Source organism: Salmo salar, chromosome ssa03, assembly GCF_905237065.1.
Source record: "Salmo salar chromosome ssa03, Ssal_v3.1, whole genome shotgun sequence".
In the NCBI taxonomy this organism is placed as follows: Eukaryota; Metazoa; Chordata; class Actinopteri; order Salmoniformes; family Salmonidae; genus Salmo; species Salmo salar.
The window spans coordinates 44,827,398-44,845,083 of NC_059444.1; the positions used below are offsets into that span (position 1 = coordinate 44,827,398).

The 17,686-nt window shown below is 42.7% G+C and overlaps 1 protein-coding gene across 1 annotated transcript in view; it reads right to left on the minus strand.

Annotated features, from left to right (window-relative positions):
- Positions 1-17,686, minus strand: part of ncana (neurocan a) — a 72,661-nt gene that overhangs the window by 30,628 nt on the left and 24,347 nt on the right. The window contains exons 5-12 of the mRNA XM_014192009.2: positions 16,511-16,685; positions 16,106-16,233; positions 15,555-15,869; positions 14,835-14,984; positions 14,646-14,729; positions 14,313-14,524; positions 13,997-14,168; positions 12,668-13,498 (exon numbers count right to left, since the gene is read on the minus strand). Coding sequence (XP_014047484.2) covers positions 12,668-13,498; positions 13,997-14,168; positions 14,313-14,524; positions 14,646-14,729; positions 14,835-14,984; positions 15,555-15,869; positions 16,106-16,233; positions 16,511-16,685 — 2,067 coding nt within the window. The remainder of the gene's footprint in view (positions 1-12,667; positions 13,499-13,996; positions 14,169-14,312; positions 14,525-14,645; positions 14,730-14,834; positions 14,985-15,554; positions 15,870-16,105; positions 16,234-16,510; positions 16,686-17,686) is intronic.

Here is a 17,686-nt window from a genome sequence, read left to right on the forward strand (position 1 = left end):
GAAGAGGGGTGGGGGGGGATTAGATGATGGAGAATTAAAATATTTTTCATTCATTCATTTTTAGATGCATGCAAGACTTGTCACTCTCGGACAGTCCTCACTCCTCAGAAAGGACATACCTAAATGGATGCAGATTCACAACTACAGAGGACAGAAGTCTACTGACATCATCAGACTTCATTCACTTTGGCGTACTGTCACGGTTTAAACACAGCTTCTTGACTCTATGGGGGGGACAACGCATTTGGTGAAAACGACTCAATATGAAATAGTAGCTGTCATCCGAGTCCACTTGGAGATAGTAAAGCACAGGAGAACTTAGCATATATATCTCCTGGATATCTTCCTGAAAGAGAGGAAGGGCAGTGCAGCTGAAATGACCATGGCAGCTTTCCTATTCTAATTTCAGTGATAAGCAAGACACCTGGTTTAGCTATCTAAGCACAACCAGACGAGGTACAGCAATTTCCTAAGGCAGTATGGTTGCGGGTCAAACAGTGTGCATTTAGATCTATGTTTTTACCATGCTGTTGTCAGATATAAGGTATTGAGATATCCTTAGACTGGAGGGCAGCACTCTTTTTCACAATAACCATCCTCAAGAGCACATACATGCATCTAGTAGCAACTAAACGTTGCCAAGAGCACATACACTTCTGATCCACCCCTTTCTCTCTTTCTCACTCCATATAGATTTGTTTCTCTTTCTGTAATCTGTACAATATATCGGCCCATAGCCTTCACAGTACACACACACACACACACACACACACACACACACACACACACACACACACACACACACACACACACACACACCTCTACGTAAAATTACTGAGCCATGCAGTTCATGCAGCTCTCTCCCTCGCTCTCTGCCAAATCCATTGACCTCTGCTATGCTAGACAGGCAGGGAAGTGCAACCTAACCACAGTGCTCTGCCGAGTCTGCTGTTACTGGGTTAAAACTCCACTGGCACCAGGAAGGACAGTCACACAGTGCATTGTGGATAGAGTAGTGATGGGAGTTGAGGGTGGTAGTGAACAGTCATGATCTGTATACACAACCATTCTGGAGTAATGCTGGTAGTGTGGGCATTACCATAACTATAACCAATGCTTCTACATAAAGATCTATTTTCCTGTTTCTTCTGAAAGACACTATGCCTAGACCCAAACTTCAATCACCCATCACCTTTCTCCTTGTCTCTGTTGTCATGGTTACCATATGGAATGTGATCCTTGGCAAAGAAATGGTATGGTACCAGATGTGGTATGAAGAATAGAGAACGGAACAGACCACCTACTGATCTCTCAGGCCCCCCTATAATTCATCCAATCATTGTTCACAGGATAATTAATCATTTCCATATCAACGGTCGCCATGACGCCTGGTTGTCCCCTAAGCAGCTCGTTAAGGAAGCTTGAGGTCTTTTGAAGGTACCGACTCACCCGCTAAGAATGTTCTGTTCCCGCCCTCTGACACCTAGGAGTGTGTGGATCTATGCGTGTATGTGTGTGTGTTCTTCCTTACATTGTGTGTGTGTGTGCGTGTGTGTGTGTATAATCAAAGTGGTTTGAATTTGCATTATTTTTATGCTAATTTCCATCTTGTCTCATTATGTCTGACGCTAAATAGCTCATCACTTTTAAACTGCTGATATGAATTATGATACAACATAATCATGATATATTGGAACGAACGGTAGAGGTTGTAGACAGCACAATGTTGTGGGTGTGTGTGTGCGCACATGCGACGTGCACATGCATGTGTGTGTGTGTGTGTATAAGAGACAGTGTGTCTACATGATTGTGTGGGTGTGTGTGTGTGTGTGTGTGTGTGTGTGTGTGTGTGTGTGTGTGTGTGTGTGTGTGTGTGTTTACCCATCACACAGAGGGTAAAAATCAATACCTAGGCTAGAGCTGGAACAATAAACCGAAAATTATTGACACCGACTACACCGACCACTTATCGTGGGCATTTTTCTGAAATCGTTCATTATGATAAGTAGCCTTTACTAGAGAAATGTGAAGTTTGAATGAAAATAAGTTTGCTAATATAGGTGATTGTTAAATGGGACAATTAATAGCTACAGCATCCTTGTCCATATCGCCCAGGCTATGTTAGCCTGCAGCCTGATTCCATCTTCTACATAGCAGACGTCTCTTAAAGACATCCTCACAATAATCATCATGCTGGCTATTCGTTAAGGCCAACAATACGAGACAGATAAACGAAACATCCAACAGGAGTAAAATAAAACACCACCGCAGTTTGCCATAGGAACTGAGTAAAGTAAATCCATGATATGAATGTGTATTTGGTCCATGAACATAGCCACTGTCCAGCTGTCGTTCTGCCTCTGGTTGGGTTAAAAGTAGAAGACACATTTCAGTTGAATCCATTCAGTTGTACAACAAACTAGGTATCCTCTTTTCCCTTTCCCTGTGCTACTGTACGCTTTGGATTATAGATGTATTTTCGCATTTCATAGCGATTGACCCACTGCGTTTATCCTTCTAAGGTCAATTTCGTGCTGAGGTCAGGTGCTAAGGCTAGCGATGTGTTGCTGCTACCGTGCCACTAGTATATTGTTCTAACAGTCAAGGTCAAGACTAGCCATCACAAACATCACTGTTTGGAGCCTTTATAATAGCCAGAGCACCAAGAAAATACTTTAGTGTGTGTGTGTGTGTGTGTGTGTGTGTGTGTGTGTGTGTGTGTGTGTGTGTGTGTGTGTGTGTGTGTGTGTGTGTGTGTGTGTGTGTGTGTGTGTGTGTGTGTGTGTGTGTGTGTGTGTGTGTGTGTGTGTGTGTGTGTGTGTGTGTGTGTGTGTGTGTGTGTGTGTGTGTGTGTGTGTGTGTGTGTGTGTGTGTGTGTGTGTGTGTGATTGTGTGATTTGTGTGTGTGTGTGTGTGTGTGTGTGTGTGTGTGTGTGTGTGTGATGTGTGTGTGTGTGTGTGTGTGTGTGTGATTTGTGTGTGTGTGTGTGTGTGTGTGTGTGTGTGTGTGTGTGTGTGTGTGTGTGTGTGTGTGTGTGTGTGTGTGTGTGTGTGTGTGTGTGTGTGTGCGTGTGCGTGTGTGCGTGTGCGTATAACACAGATTAGCCTACGGTGGCAGGTTGTTCATTAAAGTGAGTGGAGCAGAGAAATCAACAGGGCAGAGAATGAGCTGACAGGCTATGCCTTCACCTTGCGCCTGACACCAAGACATATGCACCAAAACACCAATAGACAAACAGACCAACCGACTCAGAGAAGCAGCTTGTTTTGGCCTACAGCTCTTTATGCAACTCTTGCTTATTCCTAGCCACAGTGAGAGAAGGGAGAGGGATAGAGAAATGAAGAGCAAAGGAAAGAGAGCTGTGAAAGCCTGAGAGAGAGTAGGAGAAAAAGAGAGAGCTAGAAAGAGAGGTGAAAGGTTGAGTGAGCGAGAGGGGAATAGGTTGAGAGAGACAAGGAGAGAAAGAGAGAATGTGTGAAGGTGTGAGAAAGAGATAGAGGATGTGATAGAGTTTGGGATAGAGAGAGAGAAGGGCCCTTGAGGCTTGTATATAAAACATGAGCGGCCTCTCCTGCAGCCCCTTATTGATTACACAGCCTGATGAGGTCCACTCTGATCCAGTCAGCAAAAACAAACATTATCCACCTCTCTACTCAGACAGAACACACAGAGAGAGAGAGACAGAGAGAGAGAGTGAGAGACCCAGTATCCCATGAGCTCCTCAATAGATTTTTTCTGCTTGTGTAATGGGGCTGCTAATGTACTGTATGGGATGGAAATAAGGAGTTAATACAGGTCAGTAAAGTGGCCCAATGCTTTCCTAGCCTCCTGAGGCTATCAACTCAATGAACAATACCACATAACATTCTCTGAAGTCCCTGTCAATACTATGCACTGTTATAACCCATAGTCTTTGGTTACATTTACTCATCACATCTCAGCCTCTGAGGAATACACAGCATATCTACCAATGATGTTTATAAACCCTAGATCGCGTATGCTATGTAATGGCCATTGAGAGGCTTTGAAGCCGCCAGTCGGCCATATTGGCACTCCCCAGTAGGAGCAGTCCTCTATAGGAATCAATGGAATTATACAGTATTTAAATGTAATGTTTCAAGGACAAAATTACATGTATTTAAGTATTTGTGTTGTTGTAGTGGGGACAGTAACATTAGTAATCTCAAAAAATGCTATGTTCATTTTTTTCTTTCTGTTTAGCTCACATTATATAATTTAACAGTATGCATTAAGGTGTCTATAATATAATAAATGTCGTATAAAATTTTTTAGACATGAATAAATGCATATGCTATAGCTTCCAAAATATATTTTTTTACAACGGTGGGTGAGTGCCAAGATGGAGACACGGTGGCTTCAACACAACACCCACTATCAGTCATCCAGTGTATATACAGTACCAGTCAAGAGTTTGGACACACCTATTCATTCAAAGGTTTTCTTTATTTTTACTATTTTCTACATTGTAGAATAATAGTGAAGACATCAAAACTATGAAATAACACATATGGAATCATGTAGTAAGCAAAAAAGTGTCAAACAAATCAAAATAGATTTATATTTTAGATTCTTCAAAGTAGACTCCCTTTGTCTTGATGACAGCTTTGCACACTCTTTGCATTCTCTCAACCAGCTTCACCTGGAATGCTTTTCCAACAGTCTTGGGAGTTCCCACATATGCTGAGCACTTGTTGACTGCTTTTCCTTCACTCTGCGGTCCAACTCATCCCAACCCATCTCAATTGGGTTGAGGTCGAGTGATTGTGGAGGCCAGGTCATCTGATGCAGCACTACCTCACTCTCCTTCTTGGTCAATTAGCCCTTACACAGCCTGGAGGTGTGTTTTGGGTCATTGTCTGTTGAAAAACAAATTGTAGTCCCACTAAGTGCAAACCAGATGGGATGGTCTATCGCTGCAGAATGCTGTGGTAGCCATGCTGGTTAAGTGTGCCTTGAATTCTAAATAAATCACCAACAGTGTCACCAGCAAAGCACCCCAACACCATCACACTTCCTCCTCCATGCTTCACGGTGGGAACCACACATGCGGAGATCATCCATTCACCTACTCTGAGTCTCACAAAGACACGGCAGTTGGAACCAAAAATCTCAAATTTGGACTCATCAGGCCAAAGAACACAGTTCTACCAGTCTAATGTTCATTGCTCGTGTTTCTTGGTCAAAGCAAGTTTCTTATTCTTATTGGTGTCCTTTAGTAGTGCTTTCTTTGTAGCAATTCAACCATGAATGCCTGATTCATGCAGTCTCCTTTGAACAGTTGATGTTGAGATGTGTCTGTTACTTGAACTCTGAAGTATTTATTTGAGCTGCAATCTGAGATGCAGTTAACTCTAATGAATTTATCCTCTGCAGCAGAGGTAACTCTGGGTCTTCCTTTCCTGTGGCGGTCTTCATGAGAATCAGTTTCATCATAGTGGTTGATGGTTTTTGCGAATGCACTTGAAGAAACGTTCAAAGTTCTTGACATTTTCCAGATTGACTGACCATGTCTTAAAGCAACTGTCACTTATCTTTGCTTACTTGAGGTGTTCTTTCCATAACATGGACTTAGTCTTTTACCAAATAGGTCTATATTCTGTATACCATCCCTACATTGTCACAACACAACTGATTGGCTCAAATGCATTAACCTGTTGGGTCTAGGGGGCAGCATTTGCACGTCTGGATAAAAAAAATGTACCCGATTTAATCTGGTTACTAATCCTACCCAGTAACTAGAATATGCATATACTTATTATATATGGATAGAAAACACTCTAAAGTTTCCAAAACTGTTTGAATGGTGTCTGTGAGTATAACAGAACTCATTTGGCAGGCAAAACCCTGAGACATTTTCTGACAGGAAGTGGATACCTGATGTGTTGTATTGACTTTAAACCTATGCCATTGAAAAACACAGGGGTTTAGGAATATTTTGGCACTTCCTATTGCTTCCACTAGATGTCACCAGCCTTTACAAAGTGTTTTGAGTCTTCTGGAGGGAGATCTGACCGAACAAGAGCCATGGAACGGTGATGTCCCATTAGACACCTGGCGCGCTAGTTCATGTTGGGTACCCTCGTTCCAATACGTTATAAAAGAGTATGCATTCGTCCACCTTGAATATTATTCATGTTCTGGTTAAAAAAGGCCCTAATGATTTATGCTATACAACGTTTGACATGTTTGAACGAACGGAAATATATTTTTTCCCCTCGTTCATGACGAGAAGTCCGGCTGGCTTACATCATGTGCTAACGAGACGGAGATTTTTGGACATAAATGATGAGCTTTTTTGAACAAAACTACATTCGTTATGGACCTGTGATACCTGGAAGTGACATCTGATGAAGAGAATCAAAGGTAATGGATTATTTACATAGTATTTTCGATTTTAGATCTCCCCAACATGACGTCTAGTCTGTATCGCAACGCGTATTTTTCTGGGCGCAGTGCTCAGATTATTGCAAAGTGTGATTTCCCAGTAAGGTTATTTTTAAATCTGGCAAGTTGATTGCGTTCAAGAGATGTAAATCTATAATTCTTTAAATGACAATATAATATTTTACCAATGTTTTCTAATTTTAATTATTTAATTTCTGACGCTGACTTGACTGCCGGTTATTGGAGGGAAACGATTTCCTCAACATCAATGCCATAGTAAAACGCTGTTTTTGGATATAAATATGAACTTGATAGAACTAAAAATGCATGCATTGTCTAACATAATGTCCTAGGAGTGTCATCTGATGGAGATTGTAAAAGGTTAGTGCATCATTTTAGCTGGTTTTATGGTTTTGGTGACCCTGTCTTTGACTTGACAAAACATTACACACAACTCTTGTAAATGTACTGTCCTAACATACTCTAAATTTATGCTTTCGCCGTAAAACCTTTTTGAAATCGTAAAACGTGGTTAGATTAAGGAGATGTTTATCTTTCAAATGGTGTAACATAGTTGTATTTTTGAAAAATTTGAATTTTGACATTTATTTGGATTCAAATTTGCCGCTCTTGAAATGCACCTGCTGTTGATGGAGTGCACCACGGGTGGCACGCTAGCGTCCCACCTAGCCCCAAGAGGTTAAGAAAGAAATTCCACAAATTAACTTTTAACACCTGTTAATTGAATTGCATTCCAGGTGACTACCCCATGAAGCTAGTTGAGAGAATGACAAGAGCGTGCAAAGCTGTCATCAAGGCAAAGGGTGGCTACTTTGAAGAATCTCAAATATAAAATATATTTTCATTTGTTTAACACTTTTTTGGTTACTACATGATTCCATATGTGCTATTTCATAGTTGTGTTGTCTTCACTATTATTCTACAATGTAGAAAATAGTACAAATAAAGAAAAACCCTTGAATGAGTAGGTGTGTCCAAACTTTTGACTGGTACTGTATAAATCATTGATTTCTAGCACTGTTGACAACATGAACCGTTGCAAAGAGAGCAAAATAAATCACCACAGAAATGTGTAGTGCAGGAATGCCTAAGGGAGAGGTTATATCCAGCTACAAGCCTCATTCATTATCAGGTGAGAAATGGCTCTGGAGAGAGAGACACTAAAGCAGGTGCTAGATTTACAAAACACAAACCTGCCTGTGAACTTAATCAGGGCTGTATCTATGGAGGCATGACTACCTTCCTAGTCCCTAGTTGGAGTACATATAGGATGGGTCTGGTACGAGGTGTATTGTAGGTGGAAACGCAACACGGTATTATCTCTGAATTGAAAAACAGATTGAATAACAGCAGCGAAGAAACAGCCGTGAGGATTGTACAGAGATCACCCTGACTGAGGCCATGATGGACAGAAATGGGAAAATATGTTGGTGTTTTGTTCAGCTTTGTGTGGAATTTTGTTGATAAAAAAATGTCAAATAATAATAGTGATAATTATATGAGTAATAATAATATGCTATTTAGCAGACGCTTTTATCCAAAGCGACTTACTGTTGTGCATGCATATGTCACGATGTGGCCCTTTGTGGGTGTATATCGTGGCCCCCCCCCCCCCTCTCTCACTCTCCCCACCACAAGTTTTATGACTTTACGACAGGTCATAAATACCTGGTAGAAACTGCCATGCGGTATTGAGGGAGAGAGTCTACCACAGGGCTGCCCAACCCTCTTCATGGATATCTACCGTCTTGTGGGTTTTCAGTTAAACCCTAATTTAACACGCCTAATTCCACAAATTTTCTGCTCAACAAGACCTTAACTAGCTGAATCAGATATGCTAAATTAGGGTTGGACTGAAAACCTACAGGACAGTAGATCTCCAGGAAGAGGGTTGGGCAGCCCTGGCATACCAGAACAAAGGCCTTCTCTTAGTTCAAAACTCCTATTCCACAAAATGGGAGAATGAAACAATATTTCTACTTTGAGAATGTGGGAATGGTCCGTGGACACTTAAGGGACAGTCATGACGAGTTTCATTTGGTGATCTCATGAAGGACAGGAAACACACATAACTGTATATTTTATAGTGTACATTTCCCAGCTGTCAGGTTTACATCTAAATATTGTGAAATGGATGTGATTAAACATGAAACTATTTGTGAAAAGATGTAATGTGATGTTAACCTTCTAAATCAGAGTATGGATTTTCATATAAAGATGAACTAGTCAGTCAGTGGCCACACCCCGTGAGCCCAGAAATCACATTAGGCATCATAGAACCGCCCCTTCTTCCACGAGTATAAAACACCATCCTAAAAAATATACATTAAGTCAGAATGCCAGGACGGAGTTCCCACGTTGGAATGGTTACAATTCTATAGGCCATCGGAGACCATACAGCTGTAGTTTTGGCGAAACGGCTGGAAATGGTTAAACTCTGAGACTATCGATCACTACAGAATAAGAGGAAACCTTAGACCTATAATTACTGGTCTGCAACTAGAAATTACGTAAGTCTAGAACGAGAATACCGACAGCCGCCGAAGCATCTATTCTTTGAGAACATTTCCGAATGGTACTCTGAAGTATAACCACCGACAACCATGAAAGACATTGTGACTTCTGGGAAAGTTAACCAGAGATTGATGAACTCTACAGGATGATTGAGGATTCCAACAGAGAAGACAACAACGACATACGAGCAGACATATATACATTGCAATTATTCTCGAATGAGCGGCCGTTCATGTGCGAAGGATTAGCATTTCAATGAACATAATTATCCACTGTGTAGTGAATCCATTTTGTCTTTCCCGCTCTCTCAGTCCCCACCCCTTTCCTTTGTCTACCAAGCCGTCATATCGGCTTAGCCCACTAGGGACTTTTCTATCATTGTTAGTAACCAATATCTACTGTTATGTATTTCTGTGATTAGTTAGTTAGCCTGTTAGGGCTAGGGGGCAGTATTTGCACGGCTGGATAAAAAATGTACCCGATTTAATCTGGTTACTAATCCTACCCAGTAACTAGAATATGCATATACTTATTATATATGGATAGAAAACACCCTAACGTTTCTAAAACTGTTTGAATGGTGTCTGTGAGTATAACAGAACTCATTTGGCAGGCAAAACCCTGAGACAGATTCTGACAGGAAGTGGATATCTGATGTGTTGTATTACCTTTAAACCTATGCCATTGAAAAACACAGGGGCTGAGGAATATTTTGGCACTTCCTATTGCTTCCACTAGATGTCACCAGCCTTTACAAAGTGTTTTGAGTCTTCTGGAGGGAGATCTGACCGAACAAGAGCCATGGAACGATGATGGCCCATTAGACACCTGGCGCGCGAGTTCATGTTGGGTACCCTCGTTCCAATACGTTATAAAAGAGAATGCATTCGTCCACCTTGAATATTATTCATGTTCTGGTTAACCTGTTAGGGCTAGGGGGCAGCATTGACACGGCTGGATAAAAAACATACCCGATTTAATCTGGTTACCACTCCTACTCAGTAACTAGAATATGCATATACTTATTACATATGGATAGAAAACACCCTAAATTTTCTAAAACTGTTTGAATGGTGTCTGTGAGTATAACAGAACTCAAATGGCAGGTCAAAACCTGAGAGATTCCTTTACAGGAAGTGGCCTGTCTGACCATTTCTGGAACTTCTTTGCCATCTCTATCATTTACTAAGGATCTCTGCTCTAACGTGACACTTCCCACGTCGTCCATAGGCTCTCATAGCCCGGGAAAAAGAGAATGTCGTCATTCCAGCCCCAGGCTGAAACACATTATCGCCTTTCTCAAGTGGCCCATCAAGAGACACTAGCTTATGCGCGTGACCCCGACCGCCCCCGCCTTTGGGATTTTTTCCTCTGTTTGCCGAAAAGGAGATTCCCTGTCGGAATTTTATCGCTTTTCTACGAGAAAAATGACGTAAAAATTGATTTTAAACAGCGGTTGACATGCTTCGACGTACGGCAATTGAATACTTTGAATTTTATTGTCAGGAATTGCGCCAAGCGCGACACTTCTTTACTATTTCGAATAGTGTCTGGAACGCATACGAACAAAACGCCGCTATTCGGATATAACGATGGATTATTTTGGACCAAACCAACATTTGTTATTGAAGTAGACGTCCTGGGTGTGCATTCTGACGAAGACAACAAAAGGTAATGACATTTTTATAATAGTAAATATGATTATGGTGAGTGCTAAACTTGCCGGGTGTCTAAATAGCGAGCCCGTGATGCCTGGGTTATGTACTTAGAATATTGCAAAATGTGCTTTCACCAAAAAGCTATTTTAAAATCGGACATATCGAGTGCATAGAGGAGGTCTGTATCTATAATTCTTAAAATAATTGTTATGCTTTTTGTGAACGTTTATCGTGAGTAATTTAGTAAAATGTTAGCGAATTCCCCGTAAGTTTGCGGGGGGTATGCTAGTTCTGAACGTCACATGCTAATGTAAAAAGCTGGTTTTTGATATAAATATGAACTTGATTGAACAAAACATGCATGTATTGTATAACATAATGTCCTAGGGTTGTCATCTGATGAAGATCATCAAAGGTGAGTGCTGCATTTAGCTGTCTTCTGGGTTTTGGTGACATTATATGCTGGCTTGAAAAATGGGTGTCTGATTATTTCTGGCTTGGTACTCTGCTGACATAATCTAATGTTTTGCTTTCGTTGTAAAGCCTTTTTGAAATCGGACAGTGTGGTTAGATTAACGAGAGTCTTATCTTTAAATGGCTGTAAAATAGTCATATGTTTGAGAAATTGAAGTAATATGATTTTGAAGATTTTGAAAATCGCGCCACAGGATGGCAGTGGCTGTTACGTAGGTGGGACGAATTCGTCCCGCCGGTCCCATAGAGGTTAAAAAAAGGCCCTAATGATTTATGCTATACAACGTTGGCCATGTTTGAACGAACGTAAATATATTTTTTCCCCTCGTTCATGAAGGAAGTCCGGCGGGCTTAGATCATGTGCTAACAAGACGGAGATTTTTGGACATAAATGATGAGCTTTTTTGAACAAAACTACATTCGTTATGGACCTGTGATACCTGGAAGTGACATCTGATGAAGAGAATCAAAGGTAATGGATTATTTACATAGTATTTTCGATTTTAGATCTCCCCAACATGGCGGCTAGTCTGTATCGCAACGCGTATTTTTGTGGGCGCAGTGCTCAGATTATTGCAAAGTGTGATTTCCCAGTAAGGTTATTTTTAAATCTGGCAAGTTGATTGCGTTCAAGAGATGTAAATCTATAATTCTTTAAATGACAATATAATATTTTACCAATGTTTTCTAATTTTAATTATTTAATTTGTGGTGCTGACTTGAATGCCGGTTATTGGAGGGAAACGATTTCCTGAACATCAACGCCACAGTAAAACGCTGTTTTTGGATATAAATATGAACTTGATAGAACTAAAAATGCATGCATTGTCTAACACAATGTCCTAGGAGTGTCATCTGTTGGAGATTGTAAAAGGTTAGTGCATAATTTTAGCTGATTTTATGGTTTTGGTGACGCCTGTCTTTGAATTGGCACAACATTACACACAACTCTTGTAAATGTACTGTCCTAACATACTCAAATTTATGCTTTCGCCGTAAAACCTTTTTGAAATCGTAAAACGTGGTTAGATTAAGGAGATGTTTATCTTTCAAAAGGTGTAAAATAGTTGTATGTTTGAAAAATTTGAATTTTGACATTTATTTGGATTCAAATTTGCCGCTCTTGAAATGCACCTGCTGTTGATGGAGTGCACCACGGGTGGGACGCTTGCGTCCCACCTAGCCCATAGAGGTTAGTAAATAAATAATTAAGCCAATTTGTATATTGCTGATTCATTATGGAAACTAGGGTTGGTGCAGATATCCAAGGGTTTGCGATGTTCAGTAATGAGAACTGATGAGGTAACAAATAATTAATAGAAGAGTAATTGATCAGATATGAAAATATCTGTAGAGTTATATTCAGAAAACATTTTCTGTGGTGCCCCGACTTCCTAGTTAATTAATGTTTACATGATTTGTTTAATCACGTAATAATTAAACCTAGAGAACTGATTTGATATAAATAAGTCTTCACATTTAATGATAGTCCAGACACGACACATTGATTTGTTGTATGGGTGGCCCCAACAAGAATCAAATCCACAACCATTGGTGTTGTAAGTGCCATGGTCTACAGACAGACAGAACTTACCAGCTGAGCCCAGAGTTCTGTTCCTTCGGTTGAATCCCGCACTCCTGCCACCCTCCTCGTCCAGGTTGCTAGGCAACCCGGAGCCCAGTGTGTGAGACCAGGCTGTATCTTCTTCCACTGGGGGTCCGGAGGGCAGCGCCAAGGGCCCACTTTCTGGACCCTCACCTCCCTGCTCTCCAGATCTCTCCACTGAGACCGAGGAGAGGGACGATGAGGCCTCACTGGAGCTTCCTTGGATGACTGAGGCTGATGGTGGAGGGGCTAGAACTCCAGTACCTGGTCTGGATCGAGGGGAAGAGTCTCTGCTGTCTGACCCAGCTGTGGAGCTGCTGACTGGGGGTTGAGTTGTGCTGCAATGGGCCCCTGACTGCTCCTTCCTTGTGGTTCTCTCGTTGGATGGAGGGACTCTGATTATGGGTTTGCTGGTTCCAACGGGGAGACGGGTGAACTGGATCTCCCCTCTCGCGTCTTCGGAGGCCTCCTCAGCACTCCCCTCCTCTTTCACTATCCCTCTCTCTCTCCCAACACTGGCCAGGCCATCTGCTCTAGTCGGAATAGTGATAGCATCTCCCTTTCTCCTATAATCCGGCTGGGGCGAGATCTCAACTTCTGATGGGGCCACACGTACCAACGTCCCCCCTTTGGGCCGAGTGGTGTCTGGGACAGCCTCCCATCCTCCAGGGGTGGAGGAGGAGACAGAGGACTGGCTCTCTGAGGCTGGGGTAGAGGTGAGCAGGGCTGGGGAGGACGAGGGCTCACCAGTGGGTGGTATATCATCTAGTTCCCCCAGCCCTAAGCTATCCCACCACCCACGACACCATGAGAGTAAACCTGCAGGGGGAAGAAAGAGAGGAAGTTAGAGGAGGCAGTGGGAGAGATAGAAAGGAGAAAGGAATGAGAAGAGGGAAGAGGCAGGAGCTGTAAGAAGAACAAGAGAGAGATCCTGCCAGAGCATAGCGGAAAGCATATTGTGTATTCACTGTTCTCCCTGAGATACAAAACCAATACCTCTAAGCCTTTGTCTTCTATTGTGCTGCTATTTATTTTATAGTTTTACCATCATTACAAGAAAAGGCTTAAATAATGCAGACAATAATGCCTAAGGTTCCCTTCTCTGTTAAACATGTATGCCTTTGGGTTGAATGGGGCCAGAGAACATACCTGTATTAATGAAGCCTAGACTACTGAAAAGGGCAGAAAGACAGTTTCTGACCCAGACTAACATGCAAGCACACACTCACAAACACAGTCTCTCTTTCTCTCTTTTCTTTCTCTCTAGCTGTTTGTCTCAGTATCACAACCAAAATAAAGCAAAAAGTCTGCACTAACCTGGAGCAGGAGAGCCAGGAGAACCGGTGGGCACAGTCCTGCTCTCAGTCAGAGTCCCCTCCGTAGTTCCCTTTCTCTCCACCTCCGGACTGCCTGTTCCTGTGGTACCTTCTGTCACCCCTGCCAGGTAGTTCCACGGCTTCCACATGGACTTCACTATCTTGGCCATCACCTTTAGACAGAGACCACAATACAGCCAATACAATGAATTTACTGTAATACAATAAACAATACTTGAGCCACAAAGTGCCTGTATGCCAAAGTACCCTGATGATACAGTACATGTAATCAACCGATATTGTAAAAATGTAGCAACCTTTCTGTCAGTGGGGGCTGAGGTAGAGGGTGATAACTCCTCTTTCTGTGTGGTAGAACTTGGACCGTGGCTGGGGGTGGCTGGAGGTCTGAGGAAAACTCCAGAGTTAGGGTCCATGTCTCCCAGGTCTCCCCAGGCTAGAGAGCTCTCTCCTGGGCTCAGCTGCAGGGTGACATACCCCTCAGAGGACTCTGAGGACCAGGGGTCTGAAGCTGAGAAGATCAACACATTGAATTACAGTAACAATAATCATCCAAAACCAGGTGCTTTGGTCAAAAGTAATGCTCTATATGTGCAACAGAATATAATTTAGATGTGGTTAAAGTTTCTTACAAGAGCGGGCCTCTTCCTCCAGATCAACCAATCCTGACCAGTTCGAAGGTGTGAGGTCATCAGAAGGTGAAAGGTTACGGCTCCCTGTGAAGATGGGAGAGAAGGGAGGATTATTAATAAAACCTTCTTGCCATTCAACCATGTTGAAAACCCATTACTCTACATCTATCCATTCATCTCCACACCCACCTGTGGTCGGGGGGCTGCCGGTGGTCTCAGTAGCCAGGGAAAGGCTGTCTGTTCCTGGAGTGTCTGTGTCGCTGGAGCCGGTCAGGTAGCTCCAGGGCTTCCACAGAGACGCGTAGATCTTAGAGATGGGGCCTGGCTTCTTTACATTCCCTGATGAAACCATAAGGAATTGAGGAGCATGCATGTGCAGGAGATGTTACAACCCAATGAATGAACAATGACCGAGGGTTCATGGTCAGTATGTGCAATAAATTCCTGTCTAATGAATCATCTCTCTCCTCCTCTCTCTTAAGCTCTCTTCCACTGCCTAGAAGTCTATCCAGCAGTTCCAGTATAACAAAGGTTAAGACAAGAGGATTCTAATATCCCATAACTCTTTGCATAAATTAGGAATAATTCTAACAAAGGGACCAGCTATGCTATAGTAGTTTGCAACAGCGGTGGTCTCATGAATCAAATTATTTTCCAAAGATTCCTCATGGAATTATTAGGTTGCCTTAACCAGTGTTGCTATAGTTACGTCCTTGGCAACGCATGTCATGGTGGGCAACAGCATCGTCATGCTTACTTCACAAACCATCAATTTCAATGACATGGCGATTCAGTAGAGATGGTTAAGTCATACAGTAGCTACACCTCTAACAATAATTTAATCACTGAATGGGGGAAAGGTCTTGGATGTTTGATCTCTTGGACTCCAGATCTGGACTTCATTCTCACCTCTGTAGCAATAGGCATCATAGAGCGGCGTGGGCTCCGGAGCATTGGCACATCCGCTGCTGGTTGTGGTTTCATTGGTGTTGGGTACGACGGTCCAGACCCCTGGCTGGTCCCCTCCACAGCCCTGCCTGGGCTGGGTGATAGGGTAGCGGACACTGCCATCAGAGAGCCAGCCTGGAGCACAGCTGTCCAGCCCAGCCTTCCAGGCCAGGTAGAGCTGCCCCACCGTGGCCAACTGTCCCCCCAGGGAGATGCAGCGTTCTGAGGCAGAGGACAGAGTCAGACGCCCTGGGACCCATGAGTGGAATACCTCACCTGGATAGAGAGAGGTGAGGGGGGAGGGAGAGAGAGAGAAGGAGAGAGAAAGAGAGGGATCGAGAGAGAGGAGGTTCTGACTCAGATATCTTTATTGTCCTTTCACAAGCCTACAAATTCACAAGGAAATTTTATTAAAGTGACTCAGGAGTGGAAGTGAGATGTTTCTGTGTGTGTGTGCCTGTGGACATGTGTATGCGTGCGTACAACCATGCGTGCGTGTGTGTCTGTCTCACCGTCCAATTCCCTGGCGAAACAGTAGACATCAAACAGCTCATTAGGGTCTCTCTTCCCATAATTCCTCACACCAGCCGAGTACTCCCGTTGTCCATAGCAACCACGCTCTGGTGACTGGATAGGATAGCTGTGGAGATAATATTAATAGGATCAGAGTCAGAAAACTAGGCTCTGTGTTTGCACCAGATGTTCAAAATATCAAACTATGGCTGTCCTCTAAACAGTATATCTGTTTGTATTGTTGTATTGTAAGGGAGTGTTTGGATGTGACAGGGGTGACTGGGCCAGCTCTGAGAGTGTGTGTGTGTGTGTGTGTGTGTGTGTGTGTGTGTGTGTGTGTGTGTGTGTGTGTGTGTGTGTGTGTGTGTGTGTGTGTGTGTGTGTGTGTGTGTGTGTGCCCTCACCGGACAGTCTGGTCGGAGAGCCATCCGGCAGCACAGTTGGCATAGCCATTGTAGAACACTGCCCACAGCTGGGTCGGCGTGGCGATGAGGGCGGAGTTCTCCTGACAGGCCCACTGGGCGTCATCGAATGAGAGGGCATAACGGTCGCTAGGAGACCGGTAGTGGAACACCACACCTGAGAGGAGAGACACGGAGGTGAGGTGACTGACAGACACATTCTCTCTCTCTCTCTCTCTCTCTTGTACTTTCCTCTTTCTTGATCAACACCGCAAGGACACACACATACAGCACACATATTCACAAAAAAAAAAACAAGCACTCAATTTGAGCAGCGTACGACACAGCCACACACAGGTTTGGGTTGTGATGCCAAGTGTGTATTTGTCTCAGACAAACAGATGGGAGCTTGTACAACCAATTAGATCATTAGGATGTTCATTCACTGATGAAGGTCACCCAATGAAATGTTACTCTCCGTGTGGAATTGTAAGACACTAAATGATTATGCTAATATTAACATGGGAATGTAGAAGATGTTTTTTCTAACTTTTGTTCCCTCCTCTGCATCTGCAGTAGAATATCGGATGTCCGTGATATAGCCCTACTTTGATAGATTATACAGATGCACTGGTTGGCAACCAAATAGGTTCACTGTCCCCATTCTGAACAGATCAATTGGAAAACCTCTGTTCTTTTAGCTGCATTTCATGGAAGAGCAGTCACAGGGTACTTGTCATTGGTATTCAATCCATGCACTTAATATTAATTACAGTGTTACGGACTGTTAGTCTGTTAATATGAATCCATAATGAAAACACAAACAGAAGCAGAGAAAAGTAAGACTGGAGAAAGTAATTGTGATATTGATATGATGAATCAATGCAATTAGTGTTGAATAAGATAAAGGAGGCTTTGTCCCAACACTCAATGGGAAGGACCAATGGTCATTAAGTAAAAGGTCACATTTTCACACTGAGGTTTCTAAGACGCCATTAATGATCATTTGAAGGGACAAAGAGCTTGGTTATCCACCGTATGGATTTGTCTAGCTTTCAGAAATATAATAAGTAAGCTTTTTCACTATTGATGAACTCTACTCCACAACTGTAAAAATGAGAAGTGATTCACAAAACACACTAATTAAATAATTCAAAGATGATACTTCTTGTAATTGTT